A 25,314-nucleotide genomic window follows, 5' to 3' on the forward strand; every position below is an offset into this window, starting at 1 on the left:
ATGCAGCTGTTGCTTTCCTTATCCTGGCATTGATATCCTTGTCTGTTCTTCCATCTCTGCCCATAACACTAGCCAAGTAGGTGAACTACTCCACATCTTCCAGGTCATTTCCGTCAAGTGTGATGGTGGTGGTGTTAGACTGGTTGATCCTCATTGTCTTGATCTTTCCCTTTTTAATGCTCAGTCCAGTCATTGCGGCAGTTTTGTTTAGTGTTGTGAGGTTTTCTTCCCTGTTTTCATGTCAGCGTGAAAGGAAAGCACCAATATCAGCAAAATCAATGTCCTCCAGATGTTTGAAAAGTGTCCACTGAATGCCTCATTGATGGCCATCTGGGCTACGTCTACACGTACAGCCAACATCGAAATAGCTTATTTCGATGTTGCGACATCGAAATAGGCTATTTCGATGAATAACGTCTACACGTCCTCCAGGGCCGGCAACGTCAATGTTCAACTTCGACGTTGCTCAGCCCAACATCGAAATAGGCGCAGCGAGGGAACGTCTACACGTCAAAGTAGCACACATCGAAATAGGGATGCCAGGCACAGCTGCAGACAGGGTCACAGGGCGGACTCAATAGCAAGCCGCTCCCTTAAAGGGCCCCTCCCAGACACAGTTGCACTAAACAACACAAGATACACAGAGCTGACAACTGGTTGCAGACCCTGTGCCTGCAGCATAGATCCCCAGCTGCCGCAGAAGCAGCCAGAAGCCCTGGGCTAAGGGCTGCTGCCCACGGTGACCATAGATCCCCGCAGGGGCTGGAGAGAGAGCATCTCTCAACCCCCAGCTGATGGCCGCCATGGAGGACCCAGCAATTTCGACGTTGCGGGACGCGGATCGTCTACACGGTCCCTACTTCGACGTTGAACGTTCGACGTTGAGCTGTGGCAATTTCGAAGTGCTGTGGCCACCCGCATGCTAATGAGGCGCTGAATATGAATTTCAGCGCTTCATTAGTAAACTTTGAAATGGCCATTTGCATGGTCATTTCGAAGTTTTTGGCTAGTGTAGACGTAGCCCTTCTGTTTACCTCTTCTGCTCATCCCTGGTACTGTCCATTGAAGGATGATCTTGATTAGGCCAGATGATCTTGTTACATGGCCACACCACATCTTGTATGTATGGTTCTGATTATCAAATATTTTGTATTTATCAACACTAAATGTAATCTCCTTTTTTATGGCCCGTCTCACAGCTCTGTGAGTTCCTTTTGTAACTATTAGCAGTCAGTTCTGAACTTCATTAGCTTGAGTAACTGTCTGCAAATGTTTCCATGTCCCTGGTTACCCTTTTCCCAGCTCATATATGAATACATTGAGACCTGACTGTGTACTTCTCTTCTGTGAAAACTGACCATTTATTCCTATCTTTTTTTCCCCTGTATTTTAACCCATTACTGAGCCACAAGAGAGCCACCCTACTTATTCTGTGACAGTTTTCTTTGCTTAAGCGTCTTTGGTAAGGGATCTTATCAATGACTTTCTCAGTGCCTAAGTACAATCAATCACCCAGACCATGTGCTTGTTTACACCCTGAATAAATTCTAATAAATTAATGAGGCAGGATTTTCCTTTACAAGAGCTCTTTCTCAACATGCCATGTTCATCTGTGTGTCTGACAATTTCATTCTTTTTAGAGTTTAATAAAATCGCTTGGTACAGCCTGTAACTACCTCTGGAGCCTTTTTATTAAAAAATCAGCATGACATTAGCTATTTGCCAGTCATCTGGTTTAGATTATATCAGGGATAAGTTATATATCGCAGTTGGTTTTTCCACAGTTTTCTAGGGTGATCATCCGTCTTGTTTTGGGCAGGACAGCCATGTATTTTGGGTGCCATCCCAAATTTATTTTGCCAAAGGGGCTAACTGCCCTTCATGCCACTTTTTTTACTGGTGCAGGTGGTTGCCCCCCAGTTCTGGCTCCCCCCGGCTTAGGGAATCTGGCAGCCAGACAAGCACGGCAGCGCATCTGCCTCTTAGTGCCCCCCGGCTGGGGGCAGCCGGGAGCTAAATCTGTGCAGCTGCTGCCCAGCTTCCCCCAGCTGGCACAAGCCAGGAGCCAGATTGGTGCAGCTCCCTGGCTTCCTTCAGCTGGTGGAATCCAGGAGCTTTGCTAGCAGGGCAGAAGCCCCGTTCCCGGTGCCCGAAGTCATGGGGCAGCCGAGCACTGCAGCTACCCCCACAGTCCCCCCAGCAGGTTGGCAGTCCCCACAGGGCAGCCACCTCCTGACTCCCAGGAAGGGCAACCATCTGTCCCGTTTTGGCCAGAAGAGTGTCGTATCCTGTGTCTCATATACGGCTGGGGGAGATATGGTCACCCTAACAATTTCATACTGAGTTCCTCCAGAACTTTTCAGTGAATCTCAGCGGACCCTGGTGACTTATTACTGTTAAATTTATACATTTCTTCCAAAACCTCCTCTATTGACAAGTCAGGCTGGGACAATTCCTCGAATTTGTCAGCTAGAAAGAATGGCTCATGTGCCTAAAGAAGGGCTCTCTCAGATGTCCTAGGCACTGAAGATGGAAGCAAAGAATTCATTTAGCTTCGCAGCAACAGCCTTTGTTTTCCTTCAGTGCTCCTTTAGCACCTTGATGGTCCACACTCACTTTGTGGCAGACTTCCTGCCTCTGATGGTCTTATAATATTTTTGCTGCAAGTTTTTGTGTCTTTTGTTAGTTGCTCTTAAAAGTCTTTTCTGTCCTGGCTGATTACACTTTTACACTTGACTTGCCAGAGTTTATATTCCTTTCTATTTTCCTCACTGGGATTTGATCTCCACTTTGTAAAGGATGCCTTTTTGTCTCTAAGGCTACGTCAACAAGAGCACACTGCGTCGAAGTAGCCTATTTCAAAGTAAGGACATCAAAATAGGCTACTTCGACGCGTATCGTCTACACGTCCTCCAGGACTGGTGCCATCAACGTTCAACGTTGAAGTAGCAACAGGGAATGTTGAAAGGAGCCGCCCCAGAAGGAAATGCGGAGTGTCCACATACACAAGTGCTCCCCATCGAAATAAGGGGCCAGCAAAGTCCCAAGCTGCTCCCTTAAAAGGCCCCTCCCAGACACACGTGTTCTGCACAGCACAAGAGCCATAGAGCCGACAACCGAATGCAGACCCTGTGCATGCAGCATGGACCCCCAGCTGCAGCAGCAGCAGCCAGAAGCCCTGGGCTAAGGGCTGCTGCACGCGGTGACCATAGAGCCCCGCAGGGGCTGGACAGAGTGTCTCTCAACCCCTTGGCTGATGGCCACCATGGAGGACCCGACTATTTCAAAGTAGCAGGATGCGGATCGTCTACACACACCCTCCTTCGACGTTGAATGTCAAAGTAGGGCGCTATTCCCATCTTCAGAGGGGAACAGCGATTTTGACGTCTCACCGCCTAACGTCAATTTCAATGTTTAAATAGCACACAACACATGTAGATGCGATGCGTGCTATTTTGACGTTTTGCCAGTTACTTTGAAATAGTCGGCTAGTGTAGACGCACCCTAGCTGCCTCTTTCACTCCGTTATTTCAACACAGTGGCATTTTTTTACTGTCCGTGACTGTTTGTTTATTTGGAGTTTAGAGTTCGTTTGATCTTCTATTGTGGTGTTTTGAAAAAATGTCATGCATCTTGCAGGCATTTCACTCTCCTGACTTCCTTTTAACATCCATTTAGGCCATTGCCAGCCATTGTAGTTCACCTTTAGAGCTTAAAAAAAAATCTAAATGAAGAGAAAACAAGAGTGCATGGTGTCTGTACTCACAGCTGCAGCAGCACTGCCCTGGGCACATAGCCATCTGGAACAGACAGGAGAAGGGACATAGTTAATCAAAATATAAGTCTCTCTCTGGCAATGAAGGAATGAGACAAGCAAATGTCAAGGGGGTCTAATCTCAGCAGAATGTCCACTCGCCCAGCATGGGCAGAATAGCAGTGCAGGGGTACACAGCACATGGCTCCCAAACATGCCGTCAGTGTTGGCACTGGAGACTGATGCTGGTGTAAATCCAAGGCCCTAGACCTGGGAGCTCTGGGTGTGTGGCATGCAGAGCCCTGAAAGCCTGCACCAAAAGTAAGACTAGCTGGGAGAAGCTAATCTGGATCCTCTCTTGTGCAGCCAGTCTGGTCTCTGGCAATAGCCAAAGGGGGCAGCTCAGTGAGATACTTTTACCTAGGGCAGCCGCACTCAGCCTGCCCTGTTGGATGGAATTTCCCTAGCAGAATCTGGCCATGTAGGAAGGAGAATCTACCTGCTAGAAGGCTGAAGTGCAAGGAAGAGTTTGCCTCGACTGGGGGTAGCCGTGGGACTGAGAAGAAGGCCCAGTTTGGGTGGGGAACTGACACTGGGTGGCTCCAAGGCCCATTTCATCAGCATGTGCATGAGCAGTAGAGGCCTTCTGCAAGTCTGGCCTTCACTGGTCAGCAAGAGTGATGCAGTAGGACTCCAATGGGCTGGCAGTTCTGAGCCTCTCCCAGAATTCAAATCCTCTTGTGCCTCTCTTCCCCATCATCCTTCAATCAACCCTTTCTCCAGGCTCCATGTCTCCATTCCCAGGATCCCCAGACTGCCAGGGCACCTCCCCCGGCCCCTCCACCATTTCCCTGGTAGCAATACTTTGGACACAGCACAGATGCGGCACTCTGTCGGGCGCCAGCTCTTGGCTATGCTTGAAAGGAGATGAAATGGGCCCTGCTCCTCACTCAGGCACACACCACTCCTGTGCTGTGCAGTCTTTCAGCTGGCCTGGGAGAGATGTCAGACTGTCTGCAACCAAGGCCCCCAGCTAACTCTCAGCCAAGGCTGGGGCTGCGGAGAAGGAAAAGCAGGCTGCTTAAGCTGATCTTTTTAGCCCCTGCACTTAAAAATGTTTCAGAGCGTTGTTACCAAGCCCTTGATGGCAATCATCAGCTCGATCCTGGAGCCCGCAGCCAGGCGATCACAGTTTCTGGGCAATTAAACTCCAGTAGTTCAGCAGGGCTCAGACAGGCTGCTTGCTCGCGGCTCCACACCACTCCCAGTAGTGCCAGCTGCAGGGTTGTCTCTGTGTTCCCCTTGGAGGGAAGAGGCTAGCGGGTCTCCGCAAGCTTCCTGCACCGGTAGCTCCCATTGGCCAGCACAACATGGAGACATGCTGTCTCCCTCCCTGCAAGGGGAGCAGAGAGACAATCCTGCAGCCCACCACATCACTTAAAAACACAGGTTGGAAGCCAGGTGTCTTCATGGCAGGAGGTGGCAAAAGAACCATTAACAGCCCATCTCCATATGCACCTCGGCTGGCACTATAGTACACCAAATCCATGTAGCTCATCCCAGTGTGATGCTGTCTCCCTCCAGTGGTGGTTGGGGCACATAGAGAGGTTGATGTGCCTGCTACAGCCCTGCCTAACAGAGCTGGGTAGCTTAACTCAGGTCTAGCAGCGTGCATGCTTTTAAAGCCCGCCCCCCCCCGCTACCAGCGACCTGCTCGGTAGCATGGCATTCCACCCGCCACAGGCTCTCACGTACACGTCCGTTGGCTGTTGCGGCAGAGTATTCTCTCAGGACTCGTTAACTGAATGACATCCAGAATTTCTCCTCGTTTGAGCGGCAGGTTCTTCCCTCCCCCCTTCTTCTCAGCCGCATTGGGATCGACCATCATTCGGGTCAGAGTGTGGATTTCCCCTGCAAACTGCAACATGGGACAGGCTGCAAATGGGTCCGTTTCTGAGAACGGCGCACGGTGCCGAGCCTGGGTGAGTGCAGGCCAGAGATTTCTGGCGGGCACTCTCCAGGTGTTGGGCGCACTGGGCGGGCTTGGAACCGTTTCCCCTGTGCTGGTGAATTACTTCAACACACAATCACTTTCCCTGTAGGTGGCTGGAGTTTGGGGCACAGCAGCCCTGAAGGCGCCTCTGTTCATTCTACAGGTTTTTGGTTTCTCACACTGGTGCTAACCATCAAGCCTGACAGCAGGACGCCCTCACCAGCACATCACCCTCCCTTCCCCCTGCTCTGCTCTGCCGGAGTTGTCAGCTACAGGGCCCTCACTCATGGATGTTGTGTCTGGGCTAAGCGAAGAACGGCCATGAACAGGGACTGCGGGTGGGAGTCGCATGGTCAGTACCAGACCGGACAAGCCAGGTTCACGTCCGTCCTCACCTCATTGGAGAATTAATGAAAACCTCTGGGGAGGCTGACAGCAAAACTTGGGCCTTAGTGTTCTAGAGCTACTGGGCTGCTGTGGAGAGAGTCCTCTTAGTGACAAGCCCTCCTGGAGAACGGGTTACAGCTAACAGCACAGGCCTAAGCCTCAGGAGAACACACCCGAGCTGTGCCAGGCTTGTTGCATCAGCCTTTCTGTGCCTTGCTTGACCCTCAGCCAAAGAGAGACAGATCAGCTCTAGTGCTGAGCAGGGCGTTTTTCCTTTAGAGGAGGCTGATTCTTCAAAATCTGAACATTTCATGGGAAGGTGCTGGTTCTAATGAAGTGTCCGTAGGCAGGGTTCTGCCCATTTGCCCCCCCACACCCCTGCTAACCCCCATCTCCTCCCACACCCCTACTAACCCCCTCCCACATCCCAGCTAACCCCTGTCTCCTCCTACACGCCCTGCTAACCCCCCTTTACCCCCCACTAACCCCCATCTCCTCCCCCACATCCCCACATCCTCTGCCACCTTCCAGCTTGCACCCCTCATCCTTTTCCACATCCCCCTCACATTCTCACTTCTCCCTGTCATCCCCCGCATGTCCCCACTTCTCCCCCCTCACCAGTCCCCACTCACCCCCCCGCCTTTCCCTTCCACATCCCCCCCATCCCTTCTCCCAGCCCGTCTCATCCCCCTCATTTCTCACACGCCCTGTTGTCCCCCCAGCCCCATTGGCTCCCCCTCCTTTCCCTTTCACATCCCCTATCCCTCGCCCTCTTTAGAACACAAGACCATGAGGATAGCCACACTGGGGCTGACCAAAGGTCCACCTAGCCCAGTGGCTCTTTCACCAAGGCAGCGTATCAGCCAGGAGAGTTCCCACAGGAGTGAGACCCTTCCCCCACTTACACGAGGGCAGTTAAATCTCAGCTAATGAAGAGGTGCTCAGGGGCTCTATTAAGCATTGTTTTCTAGAGCAGATCTCTCTCTGGCTGTATCTTATGCCTGATGGCGAAGGGCAGCCTTCTCACTGCAGCTGCAGGAAGAGAATGAATAACTGCACCTCAAGGGGGGGGCGGGGATTGCTTTGAACACCGTTCACTGCTGCTCACCTTGAATTTCCTCCGAAATTCCTTGTCTGCCTGCTCCTCTTTCTTGAGCTGCTTGAGATTCTGCACGCGTCCCCTCCTTAGCTCTGAGGTCTGGGATTTCCTGCAGAACCAGGAAAAGTCGCAATGATCTTCCAGAAGGTTCAGGGAACCGAGTGTTTCCACCCTGCCCCCCAACAACCCTCCTTCGTCCAGTCCATATTAAATCATCCAAGGCAATAACTTTGCATGGCATTTGCACAGCAGGGTATACCCCACAGAAGCCATCTGTCCAGGACTTTGGTGCTTCATTCCAAACCAGCAGAGATGTTAAACTATTTGGACCAGAGTCATCTCTTGGCTCTGTCAGCTTTACACCAGTGAAATGTAGAGCAGAATCTATGCCTTTATGTTTCAATACAGCAGGCCTGACTTGCCACTGCCCTGCAGACTATTCAGGTATTTACCCCAGCCTCTCTTGCACTACTAGACCCTGTTGTAAATGATTGCACAAGGGCAATGGTGAAGCAAATCCACACCAATCAATCCTGGTTCTAAGCTCAGAGCCAGTCCATGCAAACCACCCCACAAGTCCTGGCTTTAATCCATGGTAAGGGGAAGAAACCAGGATTGGAAGGTCACAGGCGATGGGTCAGTTCCTGTCTAACTCTGCCCGTGTGGAGACCTCTTGGTCACAGTTGAACTGAAAAGCCACATGTGCAGTTATAACTGTCGGGCTTCTTTATAATGCTGACTGTTTTAAAATTGTTCCGAGAGCTCTGGGCTCTGCCTTCCATCTGGATGACTAGGACTGAAAGGACTATGCCCTCCTCAAAGTCCAGAAGCCCAGACTAAGCTGGCAACCCCATGGGTCAAGAGTTTTTCATCCAAATGGTGGAAAAAACAGCTTTTTATAATGCAAAATTTTCATGGGAAATTTTCAAATTTGCTGAATTCTTAATTTTCTATCAGAAAAGGTTAAACAAAGTATTTAATTTCAGGTAAAGGAGAAACATTTGGTTTTGTTGACCTGAATAGAAATATTTCATTTTGAGTCAGTTCTACCTGAATCTTGTTTCTCTAGTCTGTCACAGTATCTCATGGGAACTGTAGTGTGGATTGTTCCGATATTGGCTGGGCTTCCTGGTTGGCTTACTCTGCTTATTCATTTTCTCTTCCTCTGCTATTGGCTGGGTTTCCTGGCTAAACTACAATTCCCATGATACACTGTGCCATAACCCCCCCCTTGTTGAGCTCTGGTTGAGCTGTGGCTTTACATCATGGGATGCATGTGGCCAGGGTGTATCATAGGAGATGTAGTCCATATAAGGAACTCTGACCAAAGAAAATAGGGTCAACGACCACCCCAGCAACTCAAGGAAACATGTCAATGTCAAACTGATCCAACATGAAATATTTCAATTAGGAGCAACATACTGGAACAAAACACTTTGATCTGACAAAGTGAAAACAAGTTGACATTTCTTAAAAGCCAAATAAATCTCAGCACAATTCATTAGCTGAAAAATCTTTGCATCCAAACTTTTTGTCCCAAATCAGGATGAAAACACATAAAAATATTGTGACTTTCCTGCAGGACAGAAATTCTGATCTTTACCATCTCGAGTTATATCTCCTCTCCTTCGAAAGTCCCTTAGTCTTTGCTTCAGCGAGTTTAAGGCCAGAAGGAACCATACACTGATCTATTCTAAACTCCTGTATGTCACAGGCTTCTCCAAGAAAGGTAGCCAGCCTTGATCTGAAGCCTTCAAGAGACAGAGAATCCCTATCTTTTGGGTGTTTGTTACAAGGGTTAATAACCTCCCTGTTTTCCAAAGAACCCTCTTCCTGTTTAGTTTCAGGAAGAAATATTCTTTAAAAATGGTGTTTTGTTTCAAAGGAACCCCATCTACACAGCTGTTTTTGCTTTCAGACAAGCCTCTTCCGGGAGCACAATCTCGTGAGATTATGCAAATGAAGTGCAAGATTTGTAAACCGGTGCTTCGTTTGCATTTTTGATCTCGCTCATTTGTATTCTGTCTTAACACCATTCATTTCAAAACAGCTATTTCAAATTAGGCACCATTCCTCACAGAATGGTGGTTACCTATTTCAGAATAACTCAACCGCTATCTCACAATCGGTTTGGAGTGCATTGTGCAGACGTAAGGACAGTTATTTTGAAATAACAGCTGTGTAGACATACCCTGTGTTACTCTCTGATAATCCCCAGAGCAGAGGAGATCATTAGAGCCCTAACTAGGCAGCTTTGGTTCATACTTTTAACTCTGAAATTTCCCCAGGTCAGTCCCCCTGGAGTCAACTAAGACAAAGGCCCTTGCGGAAGCCCAGCAAATGGCCTAGAAGATTCTCAGCATTCAGGCACGAGGGTAGCATAAATTAATAAACCCATTTATTACCTCAGCTCAGTGGGTGGTGAGGAAGATTTTTCAGGCGGCAGCTCAGAACGTGCATCTGTACAAACAAACAGTGCATGGGAAAGTGTCAGTGAGGCTGATATGGTAAAGGCACCTGCTGAGACCAGCTCAAAGGGGCAGCTGGCGAGACTGCTTCACTGGCATTGGAGCCAGAGCCTGGTTCCTATCCAGCCCTCTGCTGGGGCCGAGGTCCAGCAGCTGTCGCCCAGGACTTGACCCTGTTTCACCTGTGCTAAACTGTGGGGCTTGCTATGTAGGGACATCTCCACAGCTAGACACAGCTTGCTGCCAGAAAGGCTTTGGTTATGTTCAATGCACATCTTCCCCGTCCCTCACCTCCGCAGGAAGGCACCGAATACCCTTGTAGGTTCTTCTTTCTACGATGTCACCTTCTGCCAATACATGGAGATCATTCCCACATCCCTCCTTTGCTGTTGCTTAACCAGGCTTTTTTTTATTTAACCCCAGTAAGAAGGGTCAGTGATTGGGCCTACACTTTGGCTCTGCAGCCATCAGTCCCCCTATACACCGGCAGCTCTTTCCGATACCAGCATGGCTGGGAAGCAGAAGTACAGCTATGGCTCCCCGAGAATACAATTAAGACGCATTCCGAGCCTGTGAGACAGTGCCATCAATCATCCGTGAGCTGAGTGCCTATTCATTCACCTGCCCAGCCGGAAACTGAGAGTGATGACTTCACTGTGGATTGTCAAAGGACCATTCTGGGGTTCTGCAGAACAATGGTTGTCAGCCACTCAGGGACTGCAAGTAGGTTTCAGGGGTCCACCAAAATAAATCCAGGAGCAAGACCACCATTAGACTTGCTCAAGCCCAAGAAACAGCCTTGCAGGCCCCTGTGGTGTTGGGCCCTGGGCAATTACACTGCTTGTTACCCCTTAACACTGGCCCTGGCTTTTAATCTGTTGTGACACAGCTGGCTCATGGCATATGTACAGTAGATCTGAACTTACGCAGAGGGTGAGGGTGCGTGCTCGAAATCCTCCCGTAAGTAAAATTTCCTCTGCAACTTGTGGGGCAGCCAGGAAACTGATGAGGGCACCAGCCCTGGCCAGTTTTCTGGCTCCAGCGAGTGGAGGAGAGCCAGGGACCAGGTGGCAGCCTGGCTCCCGGCTCCCCTCCGCTTGTAGAGCTGACGCCCTGGTCGGTTTTCACACTTCCATCAGTGGTGGCATCTGACAGCCTGACTCTTGGCAGCCACCACTGACAGGAGCTGCTACCGCCACAGCCACAGGTTTTCCCGCTCCCGTCAGTAGCGGCAATCGTGTTGAGATGCGCATGCGCAGATCTCGGGAGTTTACTGTATAGCATGTCGGGATGGGGGCTCAGAAAGAGACAGGTGGAGAATAAACCCCGCCCCATTTAAATTTCACTGGCATCGGTGGATTTACAACAGATGAGTTATGGTGCCTGTTTGTTTTCCTAGTTACTGCCTTTGTGCCACCCTTTCTTCCCCTGCTCTGCAGTCCTAGGCCTAGTTAGCTCCCTCATTCCCCAGGTTAAGCTTAGGGCTTCAGCCTAATGGTTCAAATACAACTTCCCAAACAAATTCTAAAACTTGATGGAAATCACTCGTCTGGAAACCCAATTGTAATTGAAAAAGTCAAATAAACAAACAGGTCCTATGGTAAAGTTCTTCCTGTTTTTAATTTACCGTGCGTCGATTAGTAAAGTAACACAAGATATTAAAAAAGAAAAAAAAATACTGATCGGTTTCATATAGTTACAAAACTCCACAAGGATTGTGTTGTAAAAAGACTTCCTTCCCTTCTAACCCACTAACACCTATGCAAAGTGGCGCAGCCAAACTCTTTACCTCCCCCGCATTTCTCCCATCACCTCACCTTTTTCCCTCTCCTCTTGAAGGGTGGGGGGAGCTGTGGCTCTGGCTCCAGAGGGCAGGCACAGGCAGAAAGAACAGAGCAGGGGTTAGCCTCCCCAAAGCTGGGGGGGGGGGTTCCACCTGCCACACCTGTCTAAACAATTTAAATTGCCTGGAGTTCTGGGCACCTGCCTTCTTTGCCCCCATCCTTCAGTGGATCAGGCTGATACCCCTCCCACATTCCAAAGCACTGGGCCCCAGCCTGCAGCCCCCCCCGCTGCACCCCAAACTCTTCATCCTAGGCTCTACCTCAGAGCATGCACCCCTCGCTGGTGCACCCGCACCCCATCTCACACCCCAGCCTTCCAGCCCAGCCTGGAGCCCTCCCCCCCATATGCTGAACCAATGATTTTTGTGCTCACCCCAGATCCTAGGGGGGGCCCACAAAATCCAGAAGCCCTGGCCTCCAGAAGAGTTAATCCAGCCCTACCCGCCCTCCTGCATGATTCACCTCCCTTGTCCCCTTCCTCCTGTCCCTGCTCCCTCCTGAGCCCTGTCCCTCACCCTTCATGGGACGCCTCCAAGCCCTGATCCTCCATCTAACCCCTGGCCTGGGTCCAGCTGCCTTTACTCCAGAGACTTGCCTGTTTGCTACAAAACTAAGTGCAACCCCCCCCCCACCATCAGCTGTCTCCCCTTTTCCCTGACTGGCTGCCCCCCCGGCATAGGTCCCTGCCCTCCCTACCCCAATCCTATTACCTGCCAATAGGGTTTGTGGCGGGGGAGGATATCTGAGCCACAGCCTCTTCTGTCTTTCACAGGCAGCGTGAGCAAAGCCTGCACAGGAGCCTGACCTCCCATCTCACCCCTCATCAACCCCAAATCAGCCCAGGGGCTGCTGGCAACAGCCTGTTTAAACAAGCTGTTTAGAGAGCCCTCCTGCCTCCTCCAGCATCTCCAGCTAGCTTTTTAAACAGCCAGTCCCTGCTGCTTAAGAGGCTGTCTCTTTACAGTTGAGATCCCTGCTTTGCAACGTACGGGACCATTAGCCTGCTTTTCAAAGGAGATCGGGATGCTCTCAAGGGAGCTTTGAAAAGGGACAGTCCTGGCTGAAATGGGATGGATGATCACCTTATCTACCCGCCATTCCATAACCCGGCTCCAGGCCAGCGTACATACCTACTCCAGAGCAGGGACTTGCCGGGAACCAAGCAGCAGGTGCTAACAGAAATCCTTTTCCTTTGCCTGTCGCCACTTCCACATCATCATAGATCTGCTCTTGATCACTGGGACAGCAGAGGAAATGGCGTTAAGAAGCTGATCGGAGGCAGGGCTGACTGCACCATGAGAGCCGAGTGTAACAGACAGTCACAAATGTCAACATTGCAGAAGATGGACAAGGGGCTGGCGGCCAAAATGTGCTTGGGGTTGGCAGGGGACTGCAGCTGGGACAAGAGCATGTGACATTGTAAGGCACCCAGGGGTGTGATTCAGGGCTGCAGGCCAGGCCATCACGTTGCAGAGTGTTCCACAAAGACCAGGGCGTTCTGTGCCTCACAAACCACAGCAGGGTGTGCTCAACACAGTGCCTCAACTGCAGGCTTCAAAATTCTCCGGATACCTGAGCTGCTGCTCAGAAATTCATGCAAGATGCCTGGGGCTGCGGCAGCTCTCCAGGCATTCCCATCAGTTCCATTTGGAGGTGACGGTGCTCAGCACCACACCCAGAAACCCCAGTCTGCCCTGCAGCTTGTGCACTGTTTGGCTGAGTGCACGGCCGGTGCGAAGCACCTCACGGCAGAATGACAGCCCTGAGCACTAATGCGAACGACAGCCAACAGGGAATCCAACCCAAGGGCTCACATTGGGCACCCCCCAAACTGCAAGAGCGAGAAACTCAGCGGCCACTGCTGAAATTGCTGCCTGGGTCCCCAGCTTTGGCCCTTGGTTGGCAGCAGCCCATCCCGTAGCTTGTGGTGCAAGGCACTAGTAATAAAGAAATTACCAGCTCAGGACGTCCCCTGTGGAACTCGGGACACGAGGCGGAGCAGCTGGAGTTGAAAGGTGGCCTGGGGAAGCCACAGCAGACGTTGACTTTAGGTGACCTATTGCAAAGATTGGGGGAAGGAAAAGCCAGTTCACGGATGGCTTCAAACCAGGTTTTCTGGGTTTGCCAGGGCAATGCAAGCCCCAATCCCACCACAAAACTCACTTTTGAGTCCAGATCTGTCCCAGACTATGCAGGGAGAACCAGGCACATCACGCCACCTTCCCCACTGGAGAGGACCATGAAAGCAGGGGAGAAAAGTGGCTATGGGCAGAGAGATGTGGTCTGGGTCCAGATCAGGCTGCTAGCCTAGGCAGGCCTTGTCAAGGGATCCTGCCTAGTCTCACGGCTCCTGGAAACTCCATTCAGCCAAGTCCACCCCTCTGGATGAACTATATGACTTTCTCTGGCTTGGCACAATAACACAAGACAGCTCATCAGCACGGTGAGAGGCTCCCAAGTGAAAAGCCACATTCAGGCTATTTGTTCCACCTTGGGCTTAGTAGCCAGCTCATTGCAAGGCCAGCTGTTGCCTGGTGACATGTACAGCATCATTAACCCCACATAAGGAAAAGCTAAAAAGCAGCCCACCCCCCGAAATCTTGGCTTAAAAAATCACACATCTTAAATAAAGCACTAATAACTCTGGGGGCGTTGCTCTCTGGCCAGGTTTTCAAGCGTTCCTCAAAAACGACGGGGGCTAGAAAGTTTATTGTCTTTTTAAATGCAAACTGAGGTGTCTCCTGTGTTCACATGACTTCATGGTGCGAGATAAAACTGTGAGCATTCACAACACTGTGTTTGTGCAACAAATCTCCCCTCTCACTCCATCCATCGCAGAATTCCATCAGCCCTTGCAGGAGAAGAGGGAGAGGCCAGGCTCCGGGGCGGGTGTGAGAATGTAGCAAAACTGACCCCTGGGATCTAGGAGAAGTTGAGGAGAGAAAAACGCAGCTGGGAGAGGCCTTGTCTGCCTTAGAAGAATGTGCCTCCTCACACTGGTATAGAGGGGGGTTGCACTTTTTGCACAAATGTTTTAATGCCACTCTAACTGCACAACAGAGTCTACGTGAAGGCTTTTGCTGACATAGAACTGGAGCAAAACAAAAAATCACAAATAGCCCACCTGACCGTTCTCTGCTGGCTCTAGCATCACATGTAGCGTTAGCCAAATTTGCAGTGCGTGTGTAACCCCTGCACCTAGGTGAGGGTCATTGTCTCATGTGGCGGCACCTAGACCACTTACAGGGGGAAAGAATGTCTTGTCTACAGCCATAGCTGTGAGGCAGCTGGTTTATCGCTCAACCTGTAGCAGTGCCTAACCTGTGGTCCATAAGTCCCAGGATAGAGCCCATCTGTGGGAGGTTACATGTAGTCAATGCACAAGGGCTCAGGGCTGGTAAACAGACTTACAGCTTGTACTCTACATTGCAGTGAATAGTCAGGGCACTATGTTTCCTACAGTCATAATGAAACCACCTCTGCAGGCAGCGGGAGAAGCTCTTGCTCAGCCACAGAGCCATCCACACTGGCACTTCTGGTGATGTAACTTACACTGCTCAGGGTGGTTTGTTTACCCCCTGGAGGCTACGTCTAAACTAAAGAGGTTTATCAACAAAAAGTTGCCGTTTTGTCAGCAAAACCCGCAGAGTGTCCATGTTCCCAAGGCGTCCTGGCGCTGGTAAAGCAACAGAGCTCAGCCGCTTTGTCCACAGCCATTTGTCCTGCCCCAGGAGGAAGCACGCCTGGCTTGACAGAGCACTGTCGACAGAGCCAGCTCGTCTAGACGTGGCCTAGAGTGACACGAGTTATACCAGTGAATTACCCAGAGGCACTGAGACCTCATACTAAGGTGAGTGAAGTCTCTGCTTCACAGCCTTGGCTGAGAGCTGGACTTGAGCTCATTGGGTAGAGCACAGGGCTTTATCCCCTATGAGCACAGGTTGAATCCCTGGCGCTGGTGACCCAGGTCTGTTGGCGTTATACCAGCGTAAGCTGTAGTGTGGACACAGCCTTAGAAAGGTAAGGTCTAATTGCACGGTATGTAGCGTGGGAGGAAGGAAGGCGAAGCAGGTGAGCTGAGGCCAGCTGACCTTCTGGGCAGCTCACAGCATAGGCAGGGAACTGCACAGCCTGGAACAGCCCCAGTCGGGAGAGCAGCTTGGTCCCTACCCCAAGGAAATGGGAACAGAGAAGCCTAGGAGCTCCTTTGCAGGCCTCTGGAGCTGATCATACAGGTGCGGTTGCCCAGTCTAAGAGCCCCTCTTCTAGGTGAAAGATCCTGAAACAGAGCGTGAGTGAGAGCACACACCACACACAGTCCCTCTTATTCCAGACTGAGGGAGTTTCTATTAGAGCAGAGGTCTTGAACTCAGCCCAATGGCCCTCTCGGGCCCGGACACTTCCACATTCTGGCCTGCACACAGCTGCTGGCACGCAAGTCCCTGCAGCCCTGCCCCCCTCTACTTCTGCAGCCTCTTCCTGCCTCTGATCTGCCGTCCCTCCAGCCCCCTCCCAGCGTCAGGGATTACGGGGGGCCCTGGTGTGGAGTGAGAGAAAAGGCACCCCCCCACTCACCCCGCTGGCAGGAGCTGCGGAGAGACGCAGCAACCTCTTCTTCACTCCATCACAATCTCCCCAGCCCGCCCTGTCACCCCACTTCACTGCAGCTGTGGGCAGTGGAGTGCCCCAGTTCCAGCACAGGCTGCTGTGTTGCACCGCTTCTCTGTGGCTCCTGCCTCTGCAGCGAGCGCAGAGGGCCCCAACGCCTGCTGCCAGCCTCAGCCCACCCCGGGCCTCTCAGACTAATCCGAATATGGCAGAACATCCCATCTGTATGTAATGCCAACAGACCCAGGTTGCCGGCCCCAGGGGTAGAACCTGCGTGCATAGAGTCTAAAGCCCTGCACGCTACCACGTCCACCTGGCTCTCAGCCAAGGCTGTACAGCAGAGACTTCGCTCACCCCAGATGAGGTCTCAGTGCCGCTGGATACTACACATAAGCCAGCTGGGGCAGCAGCTGCAAGACCTTCCCCTCCCCAAAGAGCAGAGCCCAGCACAGCCGTGCCAAACCCTACTACGGACAAGATGGCTCTGCACACACCTCTCCTCTGCCACAGGGCCATGCCAGCAGTGGTGCAAAGCAAGTAGCAGGAGGCTGCTCTAATCCTGCTGCACTGCAGCTGTTGGCAGGGGGCACCCTGGGGACCGTTTTAAATTGCTCAAGGGCAGTAGGTGGGAAGGTGGCGGGAGGTGGGGTAGGAGCACCCAGGGCCAGCTGGTGGGGCTCGAAGTAAATTGAGTCTGAGACTCCTGAATAAAGCTTAATTCCATCTCTCCCCCTTCCATTGCCCAGGTTCGGCTCCCTTAGCGCTTTTCGGCTGATCCTCTTCCAAAATCCAGCACTCCCCTGGGCTGACTCTCTTGCTTTCCCGGATGCATCTGGGGCCCCCGCCCCCAGACTGGGCACTGCATTCTAGCGTCTGGTGCTCCCTTGTGACTGTACAGAGGACGGTAGCACTGGCGCGTGAAATGTCTTCGCTGAAACATGCGGCCAAAGCAGTTGGGAGCATTTGAGATTTTTTAAGACCCTCCAACCCACACTCTGCAAGTAAAGGACGAATCTGCTCCCAGCCCAAAGGCCCCATGAAGGCAGACAAGGCTGCCCTCGCAAGGGAGCTTGAGTGATCTGAAATGAAAGCAAGGCAAATCCAGCTCCCTTAGGGCAAGCTGGACATTTTTCTTCAACCTCAACTTGTGGTGATGCAAGCGAACAGGAGATGGGTGCTCCGGCAAGAAGGGTTGCCACGAACAGATTGCTGCCATGTCACCAATATCTCATGCTGTCCGGAGCAGAGTAAGAGGGAGCCACTTGAGCATAGTGGCAGTGCCTTGAGCCAGCCGGGAACACGCTGTAGGAATGCAAACCCACCAGGCCAGGGACACACTGAACCCAGCGATCGGCATGTTGTACCGCTCAGAGGATGTCTGGGCCGCTGGTAAGAGACTACAAGGCACTGGATACGAGAGGGAGCCGGGCTAGTCTATGTACTACCAAAACAAAAAAGCAGCCAAGTAGCACTTTAAAGACTAACAAAATAATTTATTGGGTGATGAGCTTTCGTGGGACAGACCCACTTCTTCAGCCCACGGCCAGACCAGAACAGTATGAACCACAAGAGAGAACCAAAAACAGTAATCAAAGAGGACAAATCAGAAAAATATGATCAAGGTGAGCAAGTCAGAGACTAGAGGGTAGAAGAGGTGGGGAAGGGATGCTCACCTTGATCATTGTGTTCTGATTTGTCCTCCTTGCTTACTGTTTTTGGTTCTCTGCGCCTCAAATATTGAGTCTGTTCTGGTCTGGCCGTGGGCTGAAGAAGTGGGTCTGTCCCATGAAAGCTCATCAGCTAATAAATTATTTTGTTAGTCTTTAAAGTGCTACTTTACCACTTTTTTGTTTGGATACAAGAGGTGTAGATGCCCAGGCTCAGGTATGAGGAGAGGCCAAGCCAGACTAACTGTATCCTCGATTTGTGCCTGAAAAATGAATTTAGCCCAACCAAGGCAAAAATTAGTAACACATTGGGTGGGGACACTGACAGCGTCATCATCAACCACCACCACCAGGGCCTCAGCGCCTGTTGGTGTCTGATCTCTCTCTCACAATTTCTGTCCATCTGTCCCTGTCCAAACTAAAGTGCTTTAGTTTCTGTAGACTCGCTCCACAGCAACCTGCTATATCATCTACCCATTCTCTATGGCGTCTGCCTCTCCTATACGAACCATCCATTATACACCCACACAGAAAAGAAAAGCAGCAGCGAAAAAGGACAGTTCAGAAACTACCGTGTACTGAGATCACTGCGAACAATTGTTGTGTGATAGCCAGCACGTGTGGGCAGAGACATGTCCAGGGATGGAACTAAACCCTGGTAGAAAAACCTACTGATTGTGCAGGTAGCACAACAAGGTCCGTTTGCCATGAGGGCAAAGGAGGCCAGCCTACCTGATGCCTTCGCAGTCAGGGTGGACCACCAGGAACATGGGTCCTTCAAGCAGCCAGGTAGGACAATTCTGTCTCAAACAGGACTTATGTGACCTAATAACTGCACCAATTACTGACAAGAGGAACCCCAGTTTTTTGCAATGGTACAGAGCTAACTAAGGTTATGGGATCGGTCTTACTACTGAGCTGCACATGTAAGAATTATAGTGGGCTTAGCTTTGGAGTGGTGAAAAGGTTACAGCTGTAAGGAAATTATTCTAATTACAATGAATGGGGAATCTAGCTGCCAAACATCCTCTAGTGAAAATGCACCAGGGAGGCAATAAGACCAATGCAGGAGCTGACACAAGGATTATGGTAGAGTCCTCCCATCACTAGCCATGAGAATGGGGTTTGAGTCCCTGTTCCCCACCAGTGGGTCTGTGAGACCTTGCTCAAGTCACTGACTCTCTTTGCCTCCCTTCACCACCCACACAAGAGGTACAACAACCCTGTCCTACTTCAGGGGCTGTAGGAAAGATTAATAAACAAGTAATTGCGACATGCTCAGATGTTGTAGCAGTGGAGGCCGGGGTACCTGAGTTCAGCAGGAGGAAATCCCCAACTTGGAGGTGCCAGAATCACAGGGTGGGAGGCCATGCTCAGTGTACTTTTAAAAGTTGGGCGGGGGGGCGTGCTGTGCCTGTCTCCTTTTTAGCATGGGTGTAGCAGCCCTAAGCTGGTGTGGAGTGGCACCAGGAGCTGTACTTCATGGCAGGAGTGCTGATAAACTGGGCAGCATATGTTGGAGGTGCAGTCATGGGCTAGGGCCTGCTCCTGGGCATCCTAGTTCCCTGTCCAGGTGAAGGGACCGGGGCCCACCATAGCAGCACATGCTCCCTGGGCAGCTTTTCTCTGCCTTTCAGTGTACGCAGGAGCAGGTCTAGGAGCAGGACCCTATGGAAGAGACAAGCAGGAATCTGGCACCAGTGGCCACTTCTGCACAGGTTCTGGTGCTCCAAATTTTAGGCCAGTGGTGCATGAGCTGAGTACGGGGCCCTGACATCCACCCTTCAGAGCAGCACAAAGGACAGCCAAGACCCCAGCAAATGTTTGGAAAAGGGCATGGTGGAAAGAGCTGGGGCTAGCACAGCAGTGACATTATGCAAGTTGCAGGTCTGCTTAGATATTGAAGACCTCTGTATTGTATTGTATCGTATTCCCTGATAGGGGAGAAATGTTGCTACATTGAGCAAACACAAAAGATTTCTCAGTCATTAATGCCAAAGGTGGCTTGTGACAAGTTAGGCCGGACGCAAAAGAACAGGAACATGACAACTGACCGAGCCCCACCTAGATGCTCTTGCTGCCTCCCTGTGCCCTGCACAAATGCACATTTGTACCAGGGTTGCCAGGGGCAGAGTGGGAAGTTATTGTGTATTAATTACTGCCAGCTACAGAAAAATTCCTAAATTCCCTAAGCCGTCCTGGGTGTGAGCAGCTCTTTACAGCTCAGAGAAGGAGATTTCCATCACTTCCCAGTCCTACCTAGGCACAGTCTGCTTTTTGGTTTGCTACAGGCAGATTAAACTAAAGAAACAAGTGCAACATCTCAGTCATTTCTGAGGCTTCATTGATTTCCTCCAGCTCCTCATTTGTTAATAAAGCAAATTCCCCTCTAGTGCTCCCCATCCCATTAAGTTTATAAAACCCTCCTCTTCTTTGGCAGAACCTCATCTTTCCCTATAAACGTGAACGCTTCCACCCAGAGGAATTTCAGCAGCTTTTCCGCCTGATCTATGGACTATTAGCCCCTGGGACTGCTCTCCTTGAGTTGCTTGGGGATTGTCATGTAAAACAAGTGCTCTTGGACATACCATGCTGCATCTCTCTCATGGGCTCTGGCACAGGATGGGCTCTGATAGCAGCAGCCTTCCGGAACCTCTCTAGATCCACCACAGGAGGACGCTGGGGTTTCATAGGTTTAAGTCCTAGTGTTCTTGCATGTGGCAGAGGCTTTTTCTTAGGAATCTTAGTATGCCTTTTCTCTGACATGCTTCTTGGACTGTCCAGTAGGGATGGGACATCGCTTCCTTTGGCAGGAACCAGCATGGCACCAGGACTTACTCCTTGCTTGATCAGTGCCCAGGTTTGCTGAGTCTGGCATATCTGAGGAAGGTTTGAGTTGCTACTTGTGTCCTTTTGTTGACAGGGTGCGTTTCTTTTTCCTGGTTGCAGAAAGGCTGGGTGAAGGTTGGATTCCATAACATTTCTGTCCTTGGAGTTAGCCACCCATGCTGCAGCTTCACAAAGGGGTCCCGAGCCTGTAACATCATCCTGAGATAAAGGAGCATTTTTCAAAGCCAACCTCCAAGTTCTGGGTAATTTAGTAGCTTGATCCTGCTTGGATCCAGGTATCTCCCCCTCCGCAAGTGAGGCTTCAAGATGACTCCCTGGCCGGCCACTCATTTCAAGGAATTCTTTCGTGTTCCCTTGGAACTTGGCCCGTAAGTGCTTAACACGTTCTCCTTCCTAGGAAAGAGCCGACAACATTAATTTCCATGGGTGTCCGAGGATTCAGGACAGTTCTAGGCAACCATCATGTGAATATTTGTAACTCCAGAGGCACAGAGATTACTGACTAGGGAGAATAAAGTCTGCTCTACAGATGAACACCTGCTGACTTTTTGCTCCTGCTGCAGAGGACATGGCTTTAGCTCCTAAGGTGGCAGGTTCATTCCCTCCTGCTGTCAGCCACACAAGTTGGGGGCTAACTGGGATGAATAGGTGGTCTCAGAAGCTCAGGATGCACTTCCTCCGCTGAGGGAAGCATGTAACTTTACATGTTCATGGAGTAAAATAAACAAACCATTTCCTATCACGGCTGGAAAATGATCATCCTTTGTGTATTAGTAGTAACTAGGTCCCACGTAATATAATGTTCTGCCCGTAACCGGAGTGAAAGAGTTTATAGGCTGTGATGTTACTGGATGAAGTCAATAACATACAAATTATTGTTGCAACTATGATTATGTGTTTCTGCAGCCAGCGGTCCCAGGTTTGAGTCTGCCTGTGGGCAGTTATATTTGCACTAAATCTTGCACAAAGTGTGCCAAGTGAGGGCCTAAAAAGGCTATGATTCAATGCTTATGTTCATAGTAGCTAGTTGTGTGTGTCATTTCTGTATGCGAAGTGATGAGAACTGGAGCTGTACTTGTACTTCACATGTTTGCTCCTGGGAGCCAGGAGCAGAAGGCTTGGCCAACCTATTGTGAAAGTGAATAGAAGTAATTACCTGACCTAGGCACAACTCTTCTCTTTGCTTTGCTTGCTACAGGCAGATAAAAATAAACAAACAAGCTCAACAAGCCGGGTGGTGCCAATCCGCACCTGATGAGGTTTTCTGTGAACATTCAGACTAGCATGGCATCCACCTGGAAAGGTCTGACTCATGAACGAACAGGTGACTTGATCATGTGACAAACTCCATTTTCTAGCTGCATTTTTTTCTACAGAAAACAATGGGAGCCCCTTGATATGGACAAAGATCTAAAAAGAGGCCTGGAGGTTCCCTGTTGTGTTTTCAGTATGGCTCCTCACCTCTGGAGGAGTTTTGCTATGAACTGATGCTTGAATAACATCCTAACAGCAGATATATTCCAGGTACTTGATTTAAGAGTGCAGATTATTCCACCTCTGCTATAAACCTGCTCCAAGAACCTTGCAGATGGTGTAGGTAATTTGATTCTTGAACCTTTCAGCCTTTCTTTTTATCAGTAAACCTTTAAATTTTAAAGTCTAATAGATTGGCTAATGTGCTTTTTGGACAAGGTCTGAGTTATAACTTGGAAACCTTTACATCTTCATAATTATAAACCTTTCTATTTAGTGAGATTGGTTTTCATAATCTCTTCTCTATAAGGAGTGGTGCTGGGGGAGGATACAGGAGAACTGGAGCATCTGAGGGAATTCCCTGTATGGTTTCTGGCTAGCCAAGGCCGTGAATAGACCTGCTCTTTGTGGCTGGTTGCAGGGGAGGACCCTCAGACTTTGGCTGTAAGTAGCCCTGTTTCTAAGGAGTGCCCCCAGAACTTCCTGTGTTACACAATCAAAGGAGCTCTAGAGCCAGGTGCCTCAATGATCTCAAAGTTGAGTATCCTGCTTGTTCTTGGGAGGGGAGCAAAGATGAGCCTCCATTCCACCATGGAAAGATACTTAGCTCATGGAGCCAGAAGGGACCTTCAAAGGGCATCCAGTCCAGTCCCCCACCCTCTCAGCAGGACCTAACACCATCCCTGACAGATTTTGGTTTAAATCCATTTGCCCCCAGATCCCTAAACAACCCCCTCAAGGATTAAACTCATAACCCAGGGTTTAGCAGGCCAATGCTCAAACCTCCCCTACCCAAGCCTAACCTGCCCCAGACCCTTGCAATGATTGAACTTGCAACCTTCTTTTTACAGGGTCAAGGATCTAACCACCCAGCTGTCCCTCCCCAACTGGATTAGCTCCATGGGTGAGTCTCACAGAGTTTTACTCCTCTGTTCCTTCTCCCCTGGTACCCTCCCCTCTCCTTCGCTACAGGGAGGAGAAATTTGAGCCTGTGGGTCACATTGACACCAACCTCGAGGAAAGAAGGGGCTTGGAGGGAAGCAATAAACCCAGCCCTTCTGCCAACCTCTATCAAAGTCAATCACAAAAGGAGGGGAGGCAGGAGACAGAGGCATTCTTTCTCCACCTGGTTTCTCACCCTTCTGGGATCTGAACTGTCCAACCATCCCTCTGCAACGTGGTTCCCAGGAACCTGCTGTCTGCCTGGCTACCCACGTGAATTACTGATGCTGGCGGCTGCCTGGCTGGGCAGGTGGTGCAGAGTTACTGGTGTTGGCTGCACCATATTACAAGAGCAATTTTCAGCACAAAAGTATTTGTGTCCTAAACCCCATTTTTTCTTGGCTGCACCTCACTTGCTAGGGCATCAGCAGGCACAAAGCTGGGCAGGTCACTTGTGTTTCAATCCCACTTTTCCTGGCAAAACCCTGCAGGTGCAAGTGACATTTGCGACGGTTGCAGTGGCCTGATTTAAGAACGTAAGCTGACGCTGCTGCACTTCGGAAACCATTACCCTGCTGGGGAGTGCTGCAGCTGCAGGCAAAGGCAGTCCTAGCTGCAAGCCTCTGGTTATCACCTTGCCCTCACTGTCACCGCTGTCACCTGGGGCAGCAAGTTCTCTGTGTGCGTGGGAGAAGCAGTGCCCCATCTGGGGAGTTTCCTGTGCGGTGGCTTTCCCGTATGAAGTAGTGCAGGCCGAGAACTGGGGCTGGCCTCTATGTCAGCATTTCAGATGCTCAAATGGCCAGAAACCTCTGCGTCAAATCCTCCAGGAAGGACTGGAAATAAAAGGTCCTCTATTGCTCTTAGTGTACAACTGCCAAACTAGTGACTGGTGGGAGAGCAGCATGTGTGAGTGTAACTTCCAACAAGCAGGCTCAAACCTGGGACCTCAGTACAGGAGCCTCTACAGCGTGAGCTAAAGGCCAGCTGGCTGTCAGCTTAGGCTCTAGAGGGGACTCATTCTTTCTCTGTGAAGTGGTCTAGGTACCACTACATGGGACACTTAACCACGCGTAGGTGGGTGGGTTACATAAGCTGTACAGCAGAGACTGCATCCCCACAGGGGCTTGTGAGCCAAACACCAGGCTGTGCAATACTGATTTGTCCCTTTAAAAGCAGCTGAAATCAGCATGGTTGGTTTTGCTCTCCCAAAGCCATCCAATCTGGCTCTTCCCCCTACTGCGTCCAGGCTTTAATTGTACTTTGTACTGATCAGATGAGGGATTGGACACCAAGTAGCTAAATGTAAAATGTTCACACTTGAGTGTTTAAAGGTAAGCACCTAAATGAGCAGCCTTATCTCCTGGGTGGGGGCACCTCCAGCTTCATTTGGTATCAGTGGAGTAGGCCAGATGTGGCCACTGTCCCCAGCAGTTGCAAGAAGCAGCACACGTGGAGACAAAGTGCGGCCTCTGGGCCCCGCCCCCCCCGGGCTTTGCTTCCCCAGGTGGTTTCTGATGAACCAACTGACTAAACCAGCTTTTTCAAGAGTCACAACTGCAAATTTCTGACCCAGAATTGCTTTTTGAACCATGGAAACGTCTATTTAGGAGTTATTTCATGAGCTGAGAGGAAAAAAAAAAAGTGGAAAAAATTCTAGTTAGGAGCTAAATATGCTTCTAACCCAACTGAATTCCAGCTCAGGTCAATGTCCTCTGCCTCCCTCAAATCCTCTTTGGATGTCCCTTGTATAGTAGTTTTTTCTTCACTCATAAATTGTCCCATCTTGCTTTACAATCTTCTACGCTGACCCCCCACCCTGCCCCACCAGGCTGCTTTACCCTGTGACTCCTGCATCAAGCCCAACAGCTTGTGATTGAACTAGAGCAGCAGTTCCCAACCTTTTCCAGAGGGCGCCCCATTTTGACAATGCAGAAAGACTTAGTGACCCAAGACAAGTCAACAATGGAGGGGGCAGTGCCATAATTAGATAATTTGCACCTGAGGCAAGAATATGAAATTGGGCCCCCTCATGTTTTTATGTTCATAATAGCTATTTCATAGGAAAGGGGAAATATATTAATAAATAACATTACATTTACTATAGTTAATCAGAGTTGTGGTGATGGAAAGACACCCATCCCCAAACCACTCCCCGCAGCTTAAGCCCCACAGTTAGGGCTGGGGAGGTCACATTTAGGGGCTAGGAGTCATTTAGGGGCTGGAGGG

At 50.4% G+C, this 25,314-nt stretch overlaps 1 protein-coding gene across 1 annotated transcript in view; it reads right to left on the reverse strand.

Annotated features, from left to right (window-relative positions):
• PRAM1 (PML-RARA regulated adaptor molecule 1) overlaps positions 1-20,511 on the reverse strand; it is a 28,600-nt gene extending 8,089 nt beyond the window's left edge. The window contains exons 1-7 of the mRNA XM_074977931.1: positions 20,409-20,511; positions 13,502-13,601; positions 12,676-12,782; positions 9,639-9,693; positions 7,243-7,342; positions 5,510-5,672; positions 3,767-3,800 (exon numbers count right to left, since the gene is read on the reverse strand). Coding sequence (XP_074834032.1) covers positions 3,767-3,800; positions 5,510-5,672; positions 7,243-7,342; positions 9,639-9,693; positions 12,676-12,782; positions 13,502-13,601; positions 20,409-20,511 — 662 coding nt within the window. The remainder of the gene's footprint in view (positions 1-3,766; positions 3,801-5,509; positions 5,673-7,242; positions 7,343-9,638; positions 9,694-12,675; positions 12,783-13,501; positions 13,602-20,408) is intronic.
• Positions 20,512-25,314: the final 4,803 nt, after the last annotated feature.

Source organism: Carettochelys insculpta, chromosome 27, assembly GCF_033958435.1.
Source record: "Carettochelys insculpta isolate YL-2023 chromosome 27, ASM3395843v1, whole genome shotgun sequence".
Lineage (NCBI taxonomy): Eukaryota > Metazoa > Chordata > Testudines > Carettochelyidae > Carettochelys > Carettochelys insculpta.